The sequence below is a fragment of the Harpia harpyja genome, chromosome Z (genome assembly GCF_026419915.1).
Source record: "Harpia harpyja isolate bHarHar1 chromosome Z, bHarHar1 primary haplotype, whole genome shotgun sequence".
In the NCBI taxonomy this organism is placed as follows: domain Eukaryota; kingdom Metazoa; phylum Chordata; class Aves; order Accipitriformes; family Accipitridae; genus Harpia; species Harpia harpyja.
In genome coordinates this window covers 34878514-34891166 of record NC_068969.1, presented here as the reverse complement: position 1 = coordinate 34891166, position 12653 = coordinate 34878514, and the positions used below count along the sequence as shown (strand labels likewise).

At 38.0% G+C, this 12653-nt stretch overlaps 1 protein-coding gene across 12 annotated transcripts in view; it reads right to left on the bottom strand.

The window, feature by feature from the left end:
• SSBP2 (single stranded DNA binding protein 2) overlaps nt 1-12653 on the bottom strand; it is a 195313-nt gene that overhangs the window by 63483 nt on the left and 119177 nt on the right. For 9 of the 12 annotated variants that reach the window (XM_052776720.1, XM_052776711.1, XM_052776718.1 and 6 more), the window contains exon 5: nt 4883-4972. The exons of 2 other annotated variants lie outside the window; for them this stretch is intronic. In XM_052776720.1, coding sequence (XP_052632680.1) covers nt 4883-4918 — 36 coding nt within the window. In that variant the 5' untranslated portion in view covers nt 4919-4972. Of the gene's footprint in view, nt 1-4882; nt 4973-6456; nt 6712-12653 lie in introns of all 12 variants that reach the window. One more of the 12 variants, XM_052776724.1, reaches the window with a different exon arrangement.

Below are 12653 nucleotides of genomic sequence, written 5' to 3'. Positions count from 1 at the left end.
TACTGCACAGAACCAACCCTGGTGAAAAACGCTGGTTGTCCTCAGGCCAGAAACTGGAAGTTAGACTGGATGTGAAAATGTGAGTGTCTCTGAATTCTATGACGTAATCCTCTTCGATCACAAGTGGATAAATTTAACTCACTGTCAATGAGTTTATTAGAACCTTGCATAAAGCTTTGGCTGCTGACATTATATGCATCCTCTAATGTCTAGACCTGAAGGTAAATAATTACTAGAATCTTGTTTAGTCCTCCAGTTGCCCTACTATTTCAGTATCAGTTAGGACTCCAAAAAGAGGGACAAAGAGAAGGTCACTTTGACCTCTGTGGGCGGCCATATGAAGAAACTAACAACAGAGTAACTGATGCTAAAAAATGGCACAGAAAAAGTCCTAAATGACTTTATATTATTAACGTAGTAGCTAAGTGCCCTCCTCACACCTCAGCTCCATGTACAGGATGTGGTCTAGAGAGAAAACTGGCAAACTGATCATGTATTTCAAGACTCTGACTGGAGTCAGACGAGCATTTCAGGAATGTATACAGCCATCTTACCCTTATGCAATCTAATATAGTTTCATGACTTCTGTTGCCCACGTAATTCATAATCTTTTAAAAGGATCGTCACTTATGATGTTCCAGTTTCGTAGGTGGAGAAACATGACGAAAGAATTGAAACAACTTCTCTTGGTTACCCAGGAAACACGTGGGTAACTTATGGATGAATTGCATATTGTTTTTTAGCATCCAGGCTCGCACTCCAATTCCCAACCATTATCCTTCTCTGAGGCTCCGTATTTAAGAAAGCAACTTACCAGAAGCACTGACCCACCAGACATCACCCTCACTGAACTGAACTTGACCCGTTATTTCAGCCTGAGACAAAACCATCTCTAAAACTTGATTGGGTTCTCCTATTTGGAGTTTAAGAGTCTTGTATGACAGAACTATTGTCTTTGCTCCTCCTGTGGTCCCACACATTGTTTTGCTGCTAATGAACCACGAGCAGATTCAGTTACTGTATAACCCCAATTTATTTCCAGACTATCACCTATTCTACATACTGAAAGAAGATGAAGACAAAAAAATATGTAGCTATGAAATTTAAAGTTACATTAAAATACATACACACCAGTAAATGAAATTGAGACACATCCTAACTCCACTTAAACCTGTTTTCTTGACTTTTCAGATTTAATTTTTGACATTGTAAACAATTGTCTTTTTAAAAAAAGTCATTTAGTTGATGATAATAGCTGTGCACAACACAACTCTACCACCTTCCTTTCACTGGATCATTGCAAGTCATTGCATTTTGGACTGTCAGCACTGTAGTGATCATCATCCATCACCTGAATTGAAGTATAAAAATACAAGTACTGAGAGATACAAGACAAATTCAGCTGCTGGCTTTAGAACTCCACCTCTGTGGACCAGGCATAAAATGCCAGAGATTGTTAATTAACTTCAGTGCTAGGGGCCTACATATATGCGAAAGCCTCATTTTACGAAGAGCTTTACCAAATACTATCTGAGAAACCATACCTCTCTCATATTTGTTTACCTCCATGTGCTATACTAGTGTTCTGCATTATTTTCTTTTATAAAAAACAAAATAAATTTATTTTCTTTTACAAAAAATAAAGGTCATAGAAATAATACTAGTGGTCAGCAGTGCCAATAACACTGGAACCCAGGTAATGTTTCTTGGTTCCCAGCACTGTCCCCACCTAGGCTGCCACCTTCCCTGACGTGTCTGGTAAGATGCAATTGCAACAGCAAGAGCATTCATTTCACTTACGTCCCAGTTAGTGGTTAGTGCCGCATGCCGAAATAGAGTTGCAGTGCAAAACCAAGAGCCAGTACTGATGAGAAATGAAATGACTTTAAATCGTCTAGCAATTCTGAGTTAGCCAAGCAGAGCTGGAAGGTAGTGGCTGTCTTCAGCTTTAGCTTAGGCCAATCCAAACATTTCATGAAAGAAACAAAAGGCATCCTTATCATTCCAGGATGACCTTCTAGATAAATTTTCGGTTGCAAGAAGTTGAAATGTTACAATGTTTTTGTAGTGCAAAGTCTTAGTGAACTAAAGATAGATATTAAGCACTGTTCTCCCACTGTTTCTATAACCTTCCAAATCTTATTGTTCACTTTCATAATCTAGGATTGATTGCAGGTCTAAATTCCAAACTCTTAGTGAAAGAAGACTGGTAGCTCACAGAAAGACTGAAGTTCGTCAGTATTCAGATCAAGACAGATGAACATGTTTTCTGTGATTTGGTTTATTCTTGTTATCAGTTGGGATCACAGGAATTGCAGAAGAGTATACAAAAACTGATTGTCTAGTTAAAGGTGTACTAGAAAGAAAGCACCTATGAAGGAAGTAGGAAGTTTTGATCATGAGTTTCTTGCTTGTCATTTCTCCTGCTTTTTATGGCACCAGATGATGCTCCTGAATTTTCAAGGTTCACATACACAGCTATGTCTGCCAATATATTTTCTTGTCCTCAGATAAATTGACATTGCTAAGATTCAGCTCCGTCTGAAGGTATTACAACCAGATGTTAATGGCTTCTTGACAAAACTTACTCCAATACCACAACACCCTGTCGTAGACTGTCTGTCCATATTTGCTTTATACACACCTTACAGTTTAAGCACACTGTTATGTAATTGACTGGATTTTGGCTTAGCTCCCCTTGCTGGGATTGCTCCCAACCATATCAATGTATCTGCTATCGAACCTGCAGTTGGATTTGCTAACTAGCATGTTATTTATGTACTTTTTTAAGCAGATAACTACAGCAAAAACTAATGATCTTTTGAAAAATGTTTGTTCTGTTGACAAGGCCATTCAGCTGAGGAAAGTAGATCTCTATCAACTATAACTGTAAGGGACTAATCTTGAGTATTGCATGTTACAGAGAGACACGATGGCACAGACCCAGCAGTTTCAAGGAGAGGTGAAGGGTGATGTCTGGAGGAGTCCAGACCAGACTGTGCAGACCAGCTCTTGGAACCTGCCTTGCAGAAGACTCAATTGGCTGTGTTGTTGAGTTGACGATAGCTCTGATTAATGTCACAAACTATGTTACACTGAAAATGGATTTTCCTCATTTATTTTCAATCTCAGGCCTTGCAAAAAGAGCAGGCTGTTGGTGGGGCTTCACATAAGACTGAAGTCAGATACTGACAGACAAGGAAAGTTTACCCATACTTAACTTTCTATCATCTTGTCTTTCTTACATCTTTAAAGATCTAGAGTGGCTAGGAGTCTTTTCACGCTTCTAAAAACAAAACTCCCACATCCTCCTCCTGCAAAACCTTTAAAATAGTTACTCTCTCCTCTACACTTCACACACTTGTCCTATCTGTGCCCCTTCCCCCTCTTAATTGTCCTCAAAGTCAATAAAAGAAAAAAACTTTAATTCCTTTGACATTCCAACTGGAGTGGGCGGCTAAACTAAGAAAAAGTGAAATATTTATACAATATAAAAATTAAGATAGAACTGCGTTTAAAAAAAATCTACCTAACCAGCTGTTCAAAACAGTAAAGGCAGAAATAAAATAATTATTCAGTTCTGCCAACTCCTGAGGATTTTGTGACTGGCAACAGTAAGGTATTTTCTACTTCAATTGCAAATATATCTTTTCATTCATGTATTAAAAATCATGCCTCAGTTTTTGAGTTGACAAAGGAAACAACATGCTCATGCCAGGTTCAGGGTTTCTTTATGTCAGTATCCATACTGCAGATTGCAGTTTTTCCCTCTGTGACTGTGGGAAAAGGAAGACCATACGAATAATGTTGTCACTTACATACAGTGTAAAGAAAGACTGCTGATATCCTGCCATTTTTGTACAATCATCATTTGGATATAAAAATAAATAAAACATTTCTTCTTTTTTTCCAGATGAAATATGCTTTTTTTTTTCTATGTATCTCAGGGAAGAAGGAAAAAGACACTGGTCTCTACCTGGATTTCAGCACTTGGTTTTTAGGGAATATCCCATCACAATATTCTCCCCACATCACAATCTTTGAAATCTGGGTTGTTTCTTTCACAACATGAGATCAAGTATGTGAAGTGGAAATCTCTGTTCTTCCTAAAGAGCTGTTTCAATGCTAGAGATGCTGCTAGTTTTTGCTCCTGCTGCACAGCCACAGTAGTCTGCCAGTGTGGAGAAAAACAACCGAGCTTTGGTGAAGAGGAGATGCAAGCTTGCTCATAGGAGCAGTCCAATCTCAGATTACAACTGTTAGGTTGGCCTTGCACTAAAAGCTCCCATTTTTTTCCATCAGAGTATTCTGTACTGTTAATGTCCAAAGTGCTAACTGGGTATTTAGTTTCATTTATGATAAAACTTAACAGAAGCAACACACAGTCTAAATCCTTGGCTTGTTTTTTTAGGCATTAGGGCTGAGATCTTCAATGTGCAAGGAGATGCTCAGTGGGATATTCTTAATTGCCTAGGTCTAATTCCCACTGAAACCTGAACATCTTAAAAATCTGGCCTGTGGCTTTACCACAGAGCTAAACGTGACCAACAACGTTCTTAAAGTTTCAATGCAATGTATGTATATTATCATAAGAAATTATTTTAAAATTATATTCAAGCATTTTCAGTCTCCACTCATAAACTGGCACCATTTCTTATCCTTGAAATTTTGAAATACGTTGTGCTGTACTATTTCATAAGTGAAATATTTGTCAATCAGAGAGATTCCTTTCCACCTATTCATTTTTGTTAAAAAATAAACTCTCCAGTATTGTACTATATAGTGAGACAGTTTAGAACAGGACCTTTTCTACAAACTTGTAAACAGTATTATGGAGGATTTTCTATCCTAAAATTCCTGTAATCATAATTTTTCTGAATACCTGAAAAAACCCCGGTGGTACAGGACCTACTGGCATGCCATCTCCTGGGGGAATGTTTCCTAGCACTGGACTGGGAGCTGCTGCAGCACTCTGAAAAGAACAAAGGGAGAATAAACCTTTGTCATTGCATGGCAGGCATTAAACCCCCCAAAACCCCCAAAACCAAAAAAAAACCCCAAAACCTGACCAAAATTCAGAAAGTAATTCTCTGGATATGTCATAATCTGAAGGTAAATTAAAACTGTATAGTGTTTAGTCTTTGTTTACACAAGTATAATGATTTGTTAAAATAACAAATATATGTTGAGGGGAAGGATGCTAGAGATTGCACAGATATACAAATATGTGTCAATTAGATAAATCTTGACTAGATGTTAAAAAATACCGCATCTGAGTGTGTCTATATATATACGAATGTGAATGTAACTTGCACACTTTTTCTTGTATTATGTGTATAAACATCCTCACACATGCACAGATATACATATAGCATAAAGAAAGTAATTTATGCATATCATCAGCAATTTCCAAGCACTTTAAAAATAATTTCAGCAGACTGTAATATTCTTTCAGAACTGCATCAAGCTTCAAAACAGGATTCTGTTACAAACAGTACAAGAAGGAATGCTCACGATTCTGCTGGTAATGCTTATGATTTTACCAACCCCCAAAATAGCCACCATGACAAATTAGAAGAATTCAGGTTACGTTTTCAGAAGGGAAAAAAAAAAAAGGATTTCTAAGAAGTGAATCAGAGGATGAAATTAGTTACCTTTGCAAATCCTTCAGTTGGAATAAGCAAGTAAAGAATATTGCTTCTGGCAATTTACAAGCAGGAGTTCGTCACAAAAAGGGAAGCCAAACTGTTATTGTTGTCATGTATTGGAACCTCAATTACTTTTAAATTCTAGCAGTCTTCCTTCCTGCAATATGTTTCTGTAGGGCATAAGGCTGAATCACTTATAAAGGCTTACAATCTTCTGTGAAAGTACTCATGCACACACAATGCATTGAGAGCCACTTGCAGCTCACTAATGACCTGCCAATATCTGCCCTACAGAGTATGAATGCCTTACGTTTATTAACTTATCACTCTATTGTATGCTCACACTTGATATCCAAAAGATGCAGATCTGGAAATTTTATTTCCAGGTGTTTGGCACACTATCTAGGAAATTAAAAGAATAATGCTGGAAAGATTTGAAAACTGGCACAAAGAAGGGCTGACCTTTTTAAACCAAGCAGAAAGGAAATATTCAGTTAATTACCACAGATTTTTCAATGGCTTAAGCTGTGCTTTAGAATATGCTAGCAGTAGCATATTTAGCATCTAAGCTGTATGTTCTTTCCAAACAAAAGTCTAGAACATATCATTAAAATACAAAGACTGCAGAAAGTGCTGGTTTCAGAACTGAGCACAAGACTTTGATTCACTAGAAAACCCTCTAATAAAGGGTTTTATTTACGCAAGGATCTGGTCTGCAGGATCAGTGTTAAAATACTGTCAAATTGCAATTTACAGAAAAAGCCTGTCAGGTGAGTTGGACATAGCAAACACTTTTGAATCATAATACCTTCTTGTAGGAGGCCACCACAAACTAACCAAAGCAGTCTATAAAGCTGTAGCAAATAAAGATGGTTCTCTTCCAGCCACTGCCATTCTTCGGGCACTGCCTGAAGTTATGACACTGAAGTATGATGCTGCTCAGATGCATGCAAAATCATGCGCCTCCCTGGAAGGTCTCAGGTACTTCTCTCAGGTCTGTCGCAGTCTTTTGGCCTCCCAGAGGGGGAAATAAGCAAGTGGTGTGAATGCACAGAAATAACTCCTGAAGAACAAAATAATTTTGTTACCCTTCCTTTCTTTTGCGCAGATTCTGTGAATGTCCACAAATTGCTTGCAGATTATCTACATTTCCAAAGGAAAACAGAAGAGAAAGCTTTCAGCTTTTTTTAAGCGAAAAAATGACCTGTTTAAACTGAGCATCGGGTAACAATGTCAAGTAAAATCATGAATTAGGTGCAGACACAGTTTGAGTGAAGTGTGTTGGATCTTGCTTCCATATGTACAGGTTTTCTAGATGAAGAATGACAACAGTAGCATCACTGATGGAGAAAATCAATGATGTTAAAAGCCTGAGCATCTTAAAATGTCCAAAATAGCCTGCACTGCAGTCTCTGACTAAGAAGGAGTAGCCCATTAAAGGGGCACTAATAATGATGAACCTTATTACAGTATCATCCCTCCTTGCATACTAATTCCTGATTGCCCCTATGCTACCTTAGCTGTGTCCATCTTTACCAGCCATGTAATATGCACTGTAGTATGTCCAATGGAGCTGACGCTACAGAATAAAGCAGACTATAATAATGAACAGACTATAATAAATCACTGGGCAAACACATCTCAACAGTTGAAGTCAGGTAGGCAAAATACTGTTGAAGTTGTGAGATCTCAGAAAAAGAGCTAAGCAGCACCTCCTCTGATAAATGACCAGTTTTCAGAAGTCTCCCATCCCAGGTTCTGTCACTTCTGCTCACATTATTTAAACTGAACTATACCAGGCATTAATGCATGTCAGAGTGCCTTCATGCACTCAATGGGTCTTAGATGTCCTCCTCAACTGCAGCCTCTGCCAGAGCCCCCAAGTTACAAACGGATGCTTGTAAGAGAAGGAGGGAACGACTTCTCGGGATGCAGTGCTCCTATAGGGATACAGGGATCTGCCGCTGCTGAGTTCATGCCGTTTCCCACACTTTGAAAATCACTTTAAAAAAGGAAAATGGTAAAATACATTTAAAAGCTTTAAAAAGAGAGAGACGGAAATAATGCTTATTCCAAAACAGGGGAAAAAATGATTAAAATTATAACTGTTAAGATGTATGTCAGCCATTAAACCTCCTAACAAGGCTTCATAAGAAATATACGTAAAGATAACGTTTTCATAATTGTCCTAATAGTGTTTTTTTTTTTAAATACATTCTTTTTCATATTTTTGAATCTGACGTAGTACTGATACCATAGGAACCCAGCTTTATTCCTTGGTGAACGTCAGAGATCAGCATGCAGCTCTCCAGGACTGGTAAAATGGGCACAAGGATATTCTTCATCTACTGAGCTACAGGCATAGCAATGGATGACCGCTAAGTCTACCTCACACATGTAACGAAAACACATTGCTTTCAGAGGTGCTGCCGATTCCTGTGAAGGGGATCTAGCTCCAAAGTTAATGACTTTTTAGGAGGAGTTGGTTTTCTACAACTTTGTTGATGAAGAAGATATGTAGAAAGGAGCGGGATGAAGCCAACACATGAGACTGGAGAGCTTCTTCTACAGCCTCCTCAGAAAGGGTTCTGCTCGAGGACTGAAGTCCCATTCTGGAGACCTGTCCCGAGGGTGGCCAAAAGATCTGAGCGGTGCTATCAGATGAATCATTTGTGATGACAAAGGGGAAGAAAAGCAAGGTCTTGGGGAGGTGATTACACAAAAAGTGGTCCAGACTTACTCAGTCTTGGTTCTCATGGTTTCCAGAGAAAAAGGTCTCAACTAGAAGGGAACTAGCTCTTTTCATCAGGCCAGTTACTCAAAATTAAATTTAGTTACTAATGTTGGCCATTTTTGGATTGCAGACCATGATGTTTCAAGGAGGTATTCAATGTGTAATTTTAATTGGCTAATTATTTGAGACTTGATTACACTGTGCAGTTTATAGACACTTGTGCAAAACCATCTCTCCTCTGTTTTTCTGAGTGGAAAGGAGGACAGAACGATGCAAAGTTTGAGTGGCCATAATAGTAGGTCAGTTTTACTAATACCTAAGTATTACCACTTAGTAATTGTAAGAAAATTGTAGTTATAGGCATTCTGCAATAGTCCACTCTTAGGTGTTACAGAAACTTTAGTTTCTGTATTTCATTATGTTATGCGCTGGGGTTTTTTTTTCTGTTTTCGTGTTTGTTTGTTTGGGATTTTCTTCCCTGATGGGCAATTAAGTCCCAAAACCAGAAATAAAGCATTTTCAGTGTTTTAGGTATATTCCATTTTCTAGCTTGCGCTATCCAATGAACACTTTAAGAACTTATACTAGGTAGATCAATAAACAAACCTGCAACTGCTGCACTGAAATATTCTTATTTATTCTATCCTGATGAATTATTCAGTTCTTTTTGCACAGTCCCACAGCAAACCATGGCTTCTTTTTGCATGCATTACAAGTTGTTCATCATTTATACTTCCATTAAATATTTGCACTTTGCTTTCCTTGCTTTTCATAAGAAGATGACAATTTAAATGGTCTAATCTTTTTGTACAGTAACTATAAAATAGGTTAGTTATTCCATTATACAGTATGTGAAATATACAAATTCAGAGACAAGTCTGCAATACACGGATCATTTTTTGAGGCTATCAGAAGAAGTGGTTTTTGACTGAAGCTTACAGAAGAATTCCATTTGCAATCAAAGAATTTTACAAAGAAAGGACTTGACTTTCCTCATCCAGCTCACTCACTAATCTGGGCATTAAATTTCAGGTATTTTGCTTAGAATAAGACACCCTTATTTTTATCCAAATGAAGAAGTTTATCACGTGTTACTAAATTTTTCTGCAAAAAGGAGATTTCTAATTTTTTAGAAGTCTACTTGATGATGAATGATGAAATCTATCTGATGATGGATGAGAGAAGTTGGACCTCACATAAGACATATATGGCTACTCTTTGCCACTCAATTTCCTCATCATCCAAGCCTCCTCCATAAACCTCCTCTACATCAGCCCTAAAACTGCGGAGTTAGCTGGACAGTCCTAGCTCCTGCTGAATTACCAGAGGTGGTGGGTACTCACTTCTTCAGGTGCATCAAGCATCAAGCCAATCCCTCCTGCTACTGGCTTATTTGGAGGCAGCGTCCTTGTGTTCTGTCTTCTGTGGCAAAGCATAAGCACGTTACTGGTGTGTTGTGCTGTGAAGACCATGCAAGTAGAAGTCCCCGCTGGACTCCAGGCAGACACAAGGTAGTGCCTCTAGATGACACTGAAACTACTGACACCAGTGTCCATGATGCGGGCAAGTTTAAACCCCTATCTTAGGATTTAATGATGTTAAAACTAGCATCAAAGAGGAAGAGGGAGCAACAGTTTGTTGAGAGCACAGCAATACTCTCAGGATGAAGAAGGCACTGCATTAGTAACTCTGGTTTGGAAGAAGGTGTGGAGCTAGACCTAGTAAGGCACAGATACTTGCCAGTGCCATCAAGCATGCAAGTCATCAAGTCTCTCATAAATTATTTCTATAGGGAGAGTATGAAACAGTTAAAAAATTTATTTTCCCTTTTAAAGATGCTTCCCCTCGCTATTTGCACAGTAGATGCAGCTGTGCTTTCCCACCCTCCACAACAGCTCCTGTCATACAGGACAGGCAAGTGAGGTCTGCCTGAGGACACTTCACTGTCACTCTGAGTTGTGACTCTTCCATATACTGCTGGAAGCAACAGCCTGTTGATGCTTCCATGGGTAATCTCCAGGCTGACAGAGCCTCCAAAAGACAGCCTGTATCCCCTAAAATTAGGGTAAAATGAGATACTCTCTGGAGGGGCACTGCCATACCTACCTGGAAGGTTCACACATTTTTGCTGCACAGCTTGATGCACAGTAAGTGTGATGCACCGTGAATGTAGCAGTAAAGGCAGCCCAGGGTGAACACATGGAAGTGAATTTGCAGCATCAGTATGATTATTTAAAAATTTTCATACTGATAAAATTTTGTAGCACAAATGTGTCTGAGAGCATTCTGGAAGAACAAACTTCCAACCTGCCTTCATGAGTCCTACAAGCTGAACAGTCTGAGCAGAAACATCCTGTTGCAGAACTGGCTGCAAATTATTGCAACCGCATGTGGTATGCACTATTCTTCTGGGTTCAAGGACAAGAAAAAACAAACCAACCAAAAATACCCGAGAAACTTTGTGTTTACGCCAGATCTCAGAAGTCCAAAGCCTAAGCAGCACTTGCTGAAAGTACTCTATGGTGTAGGAACTCCTACTTCTCATACTCCTTTTGCTGAGACTCTAATGACTTCAATGATACAACGGAAAGCTTTCCTTTTGATTATTCCAAAATTTCATACCTGATTTTGACTGATAATCAGAAAAAACCTGCTAATGTACTCTGAACTATTGTAAGCAATGCCAGACATATTTTAGCTTTCTTTCCTCTTTTTGAATCCTGCTTCAGAGAGATGGTAGGTCATGAGAATTTTGGCAAGATCTTCAGAAATAATACCACTTAAATCAGTTTCTCTGAAATACAGGTTTTTCATCAAGAGTGATATTTTCATAAAAAATCTACTACAGAGCAACTTCGATTACTATATATGCAGTATCATTTTACATTTCATCAAAACCTTAACGTGACTAGGATGTATTCACTCAAGTTCAAGTACTGAAATACAGATACAACTGGCACTTAATATGGCATTAAGGATCATTTTGATGCTGTAATAAATAGACCAATTACTACTTTCTTTTAAAATAACTGAGCTTTCTAACCTAAAATAATTTAGATGTCTTTTTAAAATTATGGTGTAAGTATTAATATAAAGTTTTCATACATGCAGCCAAAATATGCAGTAACCAGACAAAAATATTCTGTCATGGAGGATATTAATACAATCAGTTGAATCAAAACAAGAGCAGAAATCTTCAGCATCTCAGGTTAGCTTTGTATATGTTCATACGACATTAATGCACAGGTAATTGAAACTGAACAGTGAATGTGTAAGGATGGATGTGAAGGACAATGCAGAAAACCACAACCGCTGTTGGTACCAAGTTTGAAACACTGATGACAGCAGCATACTGTTGGCAGGAAAAGCCAAAAGTGTTTAATTTTTGGTAGATATCTCCTTGAAACCCATGCTGAAAACTCACACTGATGCTTAAGCATAAATTACTAGTCAGCTGATAGCTCTGAGATGAATGTACAAGTTCATATGAAAGTCAAACGTCTTTCCAAATCAGCATTGTGTAATTCATCACATTCAGCAATGCCAATTAACAGAACTGTAAATAAACAGGAACAGATGACATTGGGGCCATATTGTTTAGCTGTGACCAGTCGCTGATGCACCAAAAGCGCAATACTAAGAGAAAAATAATCCAAAAGCCAACTGCCTATTTTTGTCACTTTCTCGTACCCTCCTTTTTCCAGCAATTTTAAGTTAAGCACAGCATTCTGGTTTCTCTCCCATAAAGGCACAGGTATGTATAATGCACCAAAAAGCTAACTACTTATTACCAACTTGCTAGTTATTATTCTAATTCACAGTATTTCATGCCTTCTCCAGTTTACAGCAAACAAACAAGAAACTAAATGAACAAAGACATGCAGAATTGTGTATTATGCTTTATCACATTTACTGAGTATTTTTGATACAACTATGTTGTCTTCTTTAGGAGAACACTTAAAAACCTGTTGTTTCTCTTTTCTTCCTGAGGATGAAGGATAAATATTTAGTACTACTTTTTCAAGTTCATGAACTTAGGAAATGATGGGAATCAGGTAATTTAAATTTAGTTGTTTGTTGGTTTTGTTTTTTGGGTTTTTTTCTTTTTTTTCTGGAAAGACAAATGATGGATGATTACAATTTCCGATCACATTTACCACATAATTAATTTCTGGTCATTGACAGCTTCGAAGTGCCAGACGTACTGTAGCCAATATTGTAACAAGATCGGCAGATTTCCATTTGTAAACAATTCAACTTTTAACTTATCA